The 11,028-nt window shown below is 38.0% G+C and overlaps 1 protein-coding gene across 7 annotated transcripts in view; it reads left to right on the forward strand.

The window, feature by feature from the left end:
* CCDC181 (coiled-coil domain containing 181) overlaps positions 1-11,028 on the forward strand; it is an 89,083-nt gene that overhangs the window by 60,674 nt on the left and 17,381 nt on the right. For 4 of the 7 annotated variants that reach the window (XM_017868451.1, XM_017868454.1, XM_017868453.1 and 1 more), the window contains exons 5-6: positions 6,895-7,049; positions 9,346-9,675. In XM_017868451.1, coding sequence (XP_017723940.1) covers positions 6,895-7,049; positions 9,346-9,505 — 315 coding nt within the window. In that variant the 3' untranslated portion in view covers positions 9,506-9,675. Of the gene's footprint in view, positions 1-6,894; positions 7,050-9,345; positions 9,676-11,028 lie in introns of those variants that run through there. The other 3 variants (XM_017868452.1, XM_017868456.1, XM_017868457.1) reach the window with 2 other exon arrangements.

Genomic DNA, 11,028 nt, shown 5'->3' on the forward strand with positions numbered 1-11,028 from the left:
GATATCCCCTTTATCATTTTTTCTTGTGTCTATTTGATTCTTCTCTCTTCTTTATTAGTCTTGCTAGTGGTCTATCGATTTTGTTGATCTTTTCAAAAAACCAGCTTCTGGATTGATTGATTTTTTGAAGGGCTTCTTTTATCTCTAACTCCTTCAGTTCTGCTCAGATCTTAATTATTTCTTGCCTTCTGCTAGTGTTTGAATGTGTTTGCTCTTGCTTCTCTAGTTCTTTTAATTGTGATGTTAAAATGTTGATTTTGATATTTCCCGCTTTCTCCTGTGGGCGTTTAGTGCTATAAATTTCACTTTAAACACTGCTTTAGCTGTGTCCCAGAGATCTATACACTGTGTCTTTGTTCTCATTGGTTTCAAAGAACTTATTTATTTCTTTTTATTTTTATTTATTTTATTTTATGTTATTTTATTTTTTATTTTTGACCAGGCTGGAGTGCAGTGGCACAATCTCGGCTCAGTGTAACCTCTGCCTCCCAGATTCAAGTGATTCTCCTGCCACAGTCTCCTGAGCAGTTAGCACTACAGGTGCACACCACCACGCCCAGCTAATTTTTGTATTTTTAGTAGAGACAGGGTTTCACCATGTTGGCCAGGATGATCTTGATCTCCTAACCTCATGGTCCACCTGCCTCGGCCTCCCAAAGTGCTGGGATTACAGGCATGAGCCACCGCACCCAGAACTTATTTATTTCTCCCTTAATTTTGTTATTTACCCAGTAGTCATTCAGGAGAAAGTTGTTCAGTTTCCATGTAGTTGAGCTGTTTTGAGTGAGTTTCTTAATCCTAAGTTCTAGTTTGATTGCACTGTAGTCTGAGAGACAGTTTGTTATGATTTCTGTTCTTTTACATTTGCTGAGAAGTGCTTTACTTCCAACTATGTGGCCAATTTTGGAATAAGTGCTATGTGGTCCTGAGAAGAATGTATATTCTGTTGATTTGGGGTGGAGAGTTCTGTAGATGTCTATTAGGTCTGCTTGGTGCAGAACTGAGTTCAATTCCTGGATATTGTTATTCACTTTCTGTCTCATTGATCTGTCTAATGTTGCCAGTGGGGTGTTAAAGTCTCCCATTATTATTGTTTGGGAGTCTAAGTCTCTTTGTAGGTGTCTAAAGGCTTGCTTTATGAATCTGGGTGCTTGTGTATTGGGTGCATATATATTTAGGATAGTTAGCTCTTCTTGTTGCATTGATCCCTTTACCATTATGTAATGCCCTTCTTTGTCTTTTTTGACTTTTGGTTTAAAGTCTGTTTTATCAGAGACTAGTATTGCAAACCCTGCTTTTATTTTTGTTTTCCATTTGCTTGGTAGATCTTCCTCCATCCCTTTATTTTGAGCCTATGTGTGTCTCTGCACGTGAGATGGGTCTCCTGAATACAGCACACTGATGGGTCTTGATTCTTTATCCGATTGCCAGTCTGTGTCTTTTAATTGGAGCATTCAGCCCATTTACATTTAAGGTTAATATTGTTATGTGTGAATTTGGTCCTGTCATTATGATGCTAGCTGGTTATTTTGCCTGTTAGTTGATGTGGTTTCTTCCTAGCATTGATGGTCTTTACAATTGGCATGTTTTTTCAGTGCCTGGCACCAGTTGTTCCTTTCCATGTTTAGTGCTTCCTTCAGGAGCTCTTGTAAGGCAGGCCTGGTAGTGACAAAATCTCTCAGTATTTGTTTTTCTGTAAAGGATTTCATTTCTCCTTCACTTATGAAGCTTAGTTTGGCTGGATATGAAATTCTGGGTTGAAAATTCTTTTCTTTAAGAATGTTGAATATTGGCCACCACTCTCTTCTGGCTTGTAGAGTTTCTCCCGAGAGATCTGCTGTTAGACTAGTCTGATTGGCTTCCCTTTTTGGGTAACCCGACCCTTCTCTCTGGCCACCCTTAACATTTTCTCCTTCATTTGAACTTTGGTGAATCTGACAATTATGTGTCTTGGAGTTGCTCTTCTCAAGGAGTATCTTTATGGTATTCTCTGTATTTCCTGAATTTGAATGTTGGCCTACCTTGCTAGTTTGGGGAAGTTCTCCTGGATAATATCCTGAAGAGTGTTTTCCAACTTGGTTCCATTCTCCCCGTCACTTTCAGGTATACCAATTAGACGTAGATTTTGTCTTTTCACATAGTCCCATATTTCTTGGAGGCTTTGTTCATTTTGTTTTACTCTTTTTTCTCTAAACTTCTTGTTTCATTTCATTCATTTGATCTTCAATCACTGATACCCTATCTACCACTGGATCAAATTGGCTACTGAAGCTTGTGCATGCGTCACATAGTTCTTGTGCCATGGTTTTCAGCTCCATCAGGTCATTTCAGGTCTTCTCTAACTGTTTATGCTAGTTAGCCATTCTTCTAATCTTTTTTCAAGGTTTTTAGCTTCTTTGCGATGGGTTCGAACATCCTTCTTTAGCTCGGAGAAGTTTGTTATTACTGATCGTCTGAAGCCTCTTCTCTCAACTCATCAAAGTCATTCTCCATCCAACTTTGTTTCGTTGCTGGGGAGGAGCCGCGTTCCCTTGGAGGAGAAGAGGCACTCTGATTTTTCGAATTTTCAGCTTTTCCGCTCTGGTTTCTCCCCATCTTTGTGGTTTTATCTACCTTTGGTCTTTAATGATGGTGAGGTACAGATGGGGTTTTGGTGTGGATGTTCTTTCAGTTTTTAAATTTTCTTTCTAAAAGGACCCTCACCTGCAGGTCTAGTGGAGTTTGCTGGAGGTTCACTCCAGACACTGTTTGCTTGGGTATCACCAGCAGAGGCTGCAGAACAGCAAATATTGCAGAACAGCAAATGTTGCTGCCTGATCCTTCCTCTGAAAGCTTCGTCTCAGAGGGGCATCCAGCTGTATGACGTGTCAGTTGGCCCCTACTGGGAGGTGTCTCCCAGTTAGGCTACTCGGGGGTCAGCGACCCACTTGAGGAGGCAGTCTGTCCGTTCTCAGATCTCAAACTCTGTGCTAGGAAAACCACTACTGTCTTCAAAGCTGTCAGACAGGGACATTTAAGTCTGCAGAAGTTTCTGCTGCCTTTTGTTCAGCTATGCCCTGCCCCCAGAGTTGGAGTCTACAGAGGCAGGCAGGCCTCCTTGAGCTGTGGTGGGCTCCTCCCAGTTTGAGCTCCCTGGCTCCTTTGTTTAACTATTCAAGCCTCAGCAATGGCAGACATCCCTCCCCTAGCCTCGCTGCGCCCTTGCAGTTTGATCTCAGACTACTGTGTTAGCAGTGAGTGAGGCTTTGTGGGTGTGGGACCCTCCGAGCCAGGTGTGGGATATAATCTCCTGGTGTGCCGTTTGCTAAGACCCTTGGAAAAGTGCAGTATTAGGGTGGGAGTGTCCCGATTTTCCAGGTATCGTCTGTCATAGCTTCCCTTGGCTAGGAAAGGGAATTCCCCGACCCCTTGTGCTTCCTGGGTGAGGCAATGCCCTGCCCTGCTTCGTGGGCTGCACCCACTGTCTGTCAAGCCCCAGTGAGATGAACCCAGTACCTCAGTTAGAAATTCAGAAATCACCTGTCTTCTGCATCACTTATGCTGGGAGCTGTAGACTGGAGCTGTTCCTATTCAACCATCTTGGATCCTTCTATCAGTTTATTTTTTTTAAGTTTCCGTTTCTTTACTGAGATTCTCTGTTTATTCATTATATTCACCTTTTCATTTCTTACATATTAGACCTGTTTTATATTCATCTTTCTATTTCTTAAATATTAGACCTGTTTGTATCTAAATGCCAATATTCATGTCATGTTAGGATCGATCTGTTACTATTGAAGGCCTCTTTCTCTAGATTATGGGTCACGTTTTCTTGTTTCTTTAGATATCCAGCGATTTTTAAAAATTGGTTAATAGACTGTGGATCTTTACCCAATAAAAAAGTTGTAAGGAAATCTAGAATACACTGTTTTCCTTTAAAGGGTATTGAATTTTTTTCTGGTAGGCAGTTAAATTAGTAAGGCATCCTCTTGATCCTGTCAGACTTTGTTTTATGCTTCGTTAGGATGGGTTTAGTTTATTTTTGTCCTTAGTCCTAGAGCATGGTCCTTACTCTAGGACGTGATCCATACTTCCAAAGCATGGCCTTTTTAGGGTTGTAAGTGGTTGACCAAGGTAAGCAATGAAGTATTCCCGCTATAATTGGATTGGAACTCCAATGTCTCCAAAACTATGCAACCTTTGTAATCTTTTTCATTAACAGCAGCCACTCTCTGTCAGACCTTACAGAGCCTCACTCTACACATGTGCACCCCAGGCCTTGCCAAGGTCCAAGGGAAACCCCTACATAGACTTTTGGACCATCCCTCCACATGACTGCTTCCTTTCTAGTACCTTGTCCTGGAAATTCAGCTGTCTCAGCAGCCCCAGACTCCTATCTCTGTTTCATGAGCCCAGTGGGACTAATGACTGTTTGATGCTATGGCTCCTCCTTCCTATACTGTTGTCTGGAAAGTATCACCAAGTTCAGAGCCAGGGTGAATATGGGGGTTATAGCATGTGTTTTCTTACTCTCAGTAATCAAGCTGCTGCATACATTTTGTCTAGCTTTATGGCTAATTAGGGCAGAAGGGTAAATCTGATACCAATTACTTCATCATGGATAGATGCAAAAGTCTCCAATTCAGCCATTTATCCTTTTTTTATAATCAGATAATTTAATCCATCACTAATTATTTATATAATTCATATTTTATCTTTATAATTTTTTATTTTCCTCTAATTTTTTATTTTGGTGCCCTCCACTTTTGAGAGTTATTTGCTATGATCTTATGCAGTGACATCTTTGCGTACCAATGCAGTCTATCATTTTGATGATAGTTCTGCTGTAATTTACTTTAAATTTTAAAAATACATTTTCTTGAATTTTATTATACTAATAAACCTGGAATAATTTTAAAATGATCATTTAAAGCATGACATAAAACTATCCATTCAATTTTTGAGCAAACTATGTTGGTTCTATCTTCAGTGCATATACAGAGTCCCACTACCCTAATCTAAACCACTATTTTCTTCTGTTGCCTGGACTGTTACAAAAGCCTAAAAACCCAGCCCCCTTCTACCTTGTCTCTCCCTCATTCAGTCTGTTTTCCACATAGCAGCCAGAATGATATTTCTAAAGTGGTGAATAAACTGTGTCACTTATGCTCAGAAACCCCCAATGGCTTCTCATCTCAAAATGAAATCCGAAGTTCCTACCATGGCCAGCAAGGTTATATGTTACCTGATCCCTGCTACTTCCCTGACTTCATCTTCCACTCTTCAGCTACTTTGCTACAGCTTCACTTTGACTTCTTTGCTATTTATTGATCATGCCAAACACAATCCCTTTTAGCTCCTTTGCTCTTATTGTTACCATAGCTTTTCTCCAGATATCCCATAACTTCCTCCCTCACTTTTTATTTAATTACCATCCTTTCTCCTCACTGCTGCCTTTATTACTCTCCTTCCCATGTTTTCTTTTGAATCAGATCAGTCAGTCAATCAGTCTGTCACTTATTTTTATCCTGTCTGTGCAGAACACTGTCCAATAGAACTTTCTGGGATGATGGAAATTTTCTGTATTTGCACTGTCCATTAGAGTAGCTGCTAGCCATGTGTGTCTGTTAAGCACTTGAAATGTAGCTAGTATTACTGGGAAACTGAATTTTAAATTTTATTTAAATAGCCACTTATGACTTGTGGTTACTGTATTGTACAGTACAGAATGTGTGAGAGAGGGAACCTTAATTTTATTAATGCAACTCAGTACTTTAGTGCTTGTTAGGTAGTAAATAGTATGAATATCTGTTGAAAGAACAAAAGAATGGGGATACCTATGTATCCTGTTGCTCCCTGAATCCTTGACTCTTTAAAAATATTTTAACTTTAAAATTGTATTTAATTGACACATAATTTTATGTATTTATGGAGTACAGTGTGATGTTTTGATACATGTACACATTGTGTAATTAGCATATTACCTCAAACACTTGTCATTTCTTTACAATGAGAACATTCAAAAATCTTCTCCTCATTATTTTGAAATATACATTATTGTTAACTGTAGTCACTCTACTCTGTAACAGAACACCAGAACTTATTCCTATTACTTTGTATCTGGACTCTTTTGATCTGTAACTCCCAATTGAACACTTTTCTGTCATTTCTAGCCATTCCCAGACTTCCAGGTGTTTGGCAATGATTCTTTAGATCCAGGGGTCCTCTCCACAAAGTTCAGTTGTGCATCAAAGATCCTGAATAATCTTCTAAATTAGACTAGAGCATATTTGGCAATGTGGGTTACAAACAAGGGAAAAATGCAAGATACAGGAAACAGATGAGGGAAATGCAAGATATAAGCTCGATCACAAAGCTTATATTTGGGGGAAGTATTAAATGAATGTATCTTTTCCTTTTGCATTCTAGCCAGGAATCCACATGAGGTCACACTATTCCCAAGGGCAAAGAGTACCAAATCTGTCCTCTTTTTCTTCTTGATTCCTCCAAATAAGAGCTCTTTCAACTTCTGAAAATTCCCTGAAGATAATATTCATCATGAACTTTGAGGGAGCACGAAATAAGCCACTCCTACTAGCTTTTTCTTATGTTAAAATTATCATGGCTGTTATCTTTATAAGAAAATTCTTATGACTGAAAATCCTTATGGCTACCATTTACAATAGGAACTACAGTTTTGAAAAATGGGCTTAGCAGTTAAGTAACTTCTGAAAGATATTCTTAAAACTTAAGCGTGATGTATTTGGTTTGGATACTAGGAATGCAGGTAATGAGGCTGGCATTATTATGAAAAATTGAAGAGCAGGAAATGTATTATTGTAGGATCCTATAAGCAGGGCTTCAAAACGTAGTTCTTGTTTATCTAAACTAAGTAAAGCTTGTTTTTCTAATCAGCAGGAAAACAGAGATCCACAACAAGCTTTTCGATTATGGCTTAAAAAAAAGCATGAAGAGCAGATGAAAGAAAGAAAGACAGAAGAACTAAGAAAGCAAGAGGAATGCTTATTCTTCCTTAAAGGAACAGAAGGCCGGGAAAGGGCCTTTAAACAGTAAGTTAAAGGCAGGGCATTTCCCCCCTCCTCCTTCCTCATGGTCATTTAAAAAGTTATATGATAAATTAAGATTGAAAAAAAAAACCTTCAAAATGTTTTCTCTTACAGCACATACCTATTCAGTTTTAAATTCATGCTTTTAAAAATGTATAATTCTTTAACTCCATTATATATATTATATATATGGAGTGTTTTATATACATGCATACCAATTTTTCTTCAAGATACTTTTAAATACTTAAATTATTTCTTATAGCACCAGTGTGATAGCCTTTGATACCTTATCATTTATTGTTTGTTTGTTTGTTTCTGTGAGAAATGGGTCGAAGATTGGTTATGCTTCTCTTACAGAGCCCTCAGAAAAACTGAATTTATCAGTAAATGCAACCAATAAATGCACTGTATTTACCAATAAATGCAACCAATAAAAGTTGCATTTACCAGTAAAAGAAAGGTGGACTAAGGAGGAAAATCTGTATAGACCAAAGGAGATTTGGGTACATATTTTGGTAATTTAAGGCAAACCTGATTTTTTTTAGTTATTTGGGTAAGACACTGCATTGCCTAATTCTGACAATACAGATGTGGCTGCATATTTTTGCTAGCAAGCATGGGGAGAGTTGGGGGACAAAATGTGAATATTGAGTCCAATTGTTTGAAGTTCATTTCCTTCTTTCGTCTCTTTTGCTCTTTCCTTCTTTCCCTCCCTCCCTCCCTCCCTTCCTTTTCTTTCTTTTCTTTCTTTTTTCTTTTCTTTTCTTTCTCTTTCTTTCTTTTTCTTTTTTTCTTTCTTTCTTTTTCTTTCTTTCTCTCTCTCTTTCTCCTTCCTTCCTTCCTTCCTGCCTTCCTTCCTTCTCTTTCTTTCTTTCTTTCTTTTTTCTTTTCTTTTCTTTCCTTTCCTTTTTCCTTTCCTTTCCTTTTTTTCCTTTCCCCTTTCCTTTCCCTTTCCCTTTCCTTTCTGTCACCCAGGCTGGAGTGCAGTGGCATGATCTCAGCTCAGTGCAACCTCACCCTCCCAGGTTCAAGTGGTTCTCCCACCTCAGCCTCCCGAGTAGATGGGACCACAGGTGTGCACCACCACACCTGCCTAATTTTTGTGTTTTTTTTAGTAGCGATGGGGTCTCACCATGTTGCTCAGGCTGGTCTCAAACTCCAGACCTCAAGTGATCTGCCCACCTTGCTCTCCCAAAGTGCTGGGATTACAGGCGTGAGCCACCATGCCCAGCCTCCTTTTTCTTTTTCTAACATACCCTTTTATTATAACAGAAACAGTAAATGTGCATTGTAAAAATGGAGCAGTTTCAAGTTACTTTTTCATCACCCAGAAATTGTGACTGTTAGCACCAGTGTGCATACTGTCTAAGTATTTCTCTGTACATACATTTTCAATATCAAAATACTGAGATCATACTGTATATGTTATTCTGCAATCTGCTTTTCATTGTCAATATTACCTAATATCCAACCCATATTCATTTATTCCCCAACTGACCCATAAATGAGTTACAGTTTATTTGCTTAAACTAGTAGCCAATTCAGAACCACATATCATGAGATTATGATATTTAGTAAGTTTCTTTTTTCTAATACACTTATTGTTTAGATTTCGGAAAAAAAACCCAGGTATATATGTATGTGCATATATATATATACACATATATATACACACACACACACATACCACATACACACTTATATACCAGGTATATGTGTATATGCAGTTATTTTTGCTATTATTTAAACAAGGTTTAAGACTTGAATTTGTTAGAATGTGGACTTTTCCTTTCCTACTTTTGATGTTTTCATGTTTGGCTTATTTTTCACTTTAAGAACTATTTTGTGGACTTAAAAGCTCTATAATTTACCTGTAAGAAGAGTAAGGCAGAATTTCTGCATGACAGTATTCTTAACCTAGCTAAGTAATATTTTAGAATACAGCTAGTTACAAAGTGTAAGTTATTTGAAATCTACCAAATAGTAAGAAATCCTATTTTTAAAAAAAGAATAGGACCTACAGCACACATAAAATAGTGTTTATTATTAAAAAACCAATTAAGTTGGCAGTTCATCATAAGAGAGATAATTTCAAACATTTGACCCCAAATCTAACTATCCTTTCTTGTTGAGCCTTGGGTGTAATCTACATTTTTCAATTAATACTTAAAAAGTTGTGTTGTGACAGTATTTCATTGTAAAGAAATGTCCATTTATTTTGTCTATAGTAGTAACTTTATAGCATGAAGAGTGTATTCAGGTTGATACTCACCAAATCTGATCATGCCTCTTTCTACAGATGGCTAAGAAGGAAACGAATAGAAAAAATAGCAGAGCAACAAGCTGTCAGAGAGAGAACTAGACAGCTCCGACTAGAAGCTAAGCGTTCTAAACAGTTACAGCACCACCTATATATGTCAGAAGCCAACCCTTTTCGTTTTACTGATCATTATAACTGAAAGTTTCTATTAAATATTTCAGTGGGCAGCTGCTATCAAAATTTTGGATATAATTTCTTATGGTCTGTGTACTTGGGTTGTACTCTAAATTATGGAAATGGTATTTATCTTTTATTGACAGTGAATTTTTTTAATACTAGAACAAAATAAATTTTTTTTCTCACAGTGTTATAATGTGTTGTGCTGTCTTAGTCTGTGCAACCAATTGAACAAATGAATTCTATGTCTTTCTACTTCTAAATTATTTTATTAATGTTTCTAGCTGAAAACACAAGAAAGGTACAGATTTCTATTCATACTTCCTATTATTGTTAAAAAATTACAATGGAACATTTCATAAGTTTGAAGGAGTGACTCCTTAAACAAGCCTGGTTCACGGCCTTAAAGTCCTATTTATGTCAACTTTGGATTTGAATAATCATGGCAAGCTAAGCAATAGGGTAGGCCTAATTCCACCTGTTAGTACCTTAAGAAATACACCCTATATGTGAGAGCTAAACATTGTGTACTCATGGATATAAAGATGTCCCCAGTAGACAGTGGGGACTGCTAGGGAGTGAGGGAAGAGAGCAAGGGTTAAAAAACGTATTGGGTACTGTGCTCTCTATGTGGGTGATGGGACCAGTCACACCCAGACCCTCAGCAACATGCACCATTCCTATGTAACTAACGCATGTATGTATCCCCGAATCTGAAATAAAACTTGAAATGATAAAATAGCAATTATGTGTAATACTCTTTTAGGTATGTTACAAAATTAGCTAACTTTTATTGAGAGCTTAAAACATTTTAAAATGTATTATAAATGCTTTATATAAATAATGTAATCATATATGACAACCCTATTAGTGTCATTCTGCAGAGGAGGAAACTAAAGTATATAGACATGAACATTTTGTTCACATAGACTGATCTGTATGGTTGCAAAATCCTTTCTCTTAGTTATATTATAAAGAATACATTCCTTGGTAGAGTATGTGAGATATTTAAGAGTATACAAGAATCCAGTGTGTAGAGGAATAGTACTTCTGATACATGTAAGAGCATGTAAGGGGTAGAGGACAAAGGTAAGCATACAAGTGTGATGGAGAATGGACAATCACTGTAAGCATTCTGGCAAAGCTATAAAAGACAAAGTTCTGGCTGGGCGCGGTGGCTCATGTCTGTAATCCCAACACTTTGGGAGGTTGAGGCAGGAGGATCACTTGAGGCCAGGAGTTTGAGACTGGCCTGGCCAACATGGTGAAACCCCATCTCTACTAAAAATACAAAAATTAGCTGGATGTGGTGCCATGCACCTGTAGTCCCAGCTACTCAGGAGGCTGAGGCACAAGAATTGCTTGAACCCCTGAAGTGGAGGTTGCAATGAGCCAAGTCGTACCACTGCACTCCAGGTGACAGAGTGAGACCCTATCTCAATAAAAAGAGACGAAGTTTTTTTTTTTTTTTTTTTTCTGAAACCAAAGCCTCCCGGCACCCGACGTGCAGAGGCGCTCGACACTCTGGCTGAGATGCACCCCCAA

The sequence above is a fragment of the Rhinopithecus bieti genome, unplaced genomic scaffold, assembly GCF_001698545.2.
Source record: "Rhinopithecus bieti isolate Rb0 unplaced genomic scaffold, ASM169854v2 scaffold_4101, whole genome shotgun sequence".
Classification (NCBI taxonomy): Eukaryota; Metazoa; Chordata; class Mammalia; order Primates; family Cercopithecidae; genus Rhinopithecus; species Rhinopithecus bieti.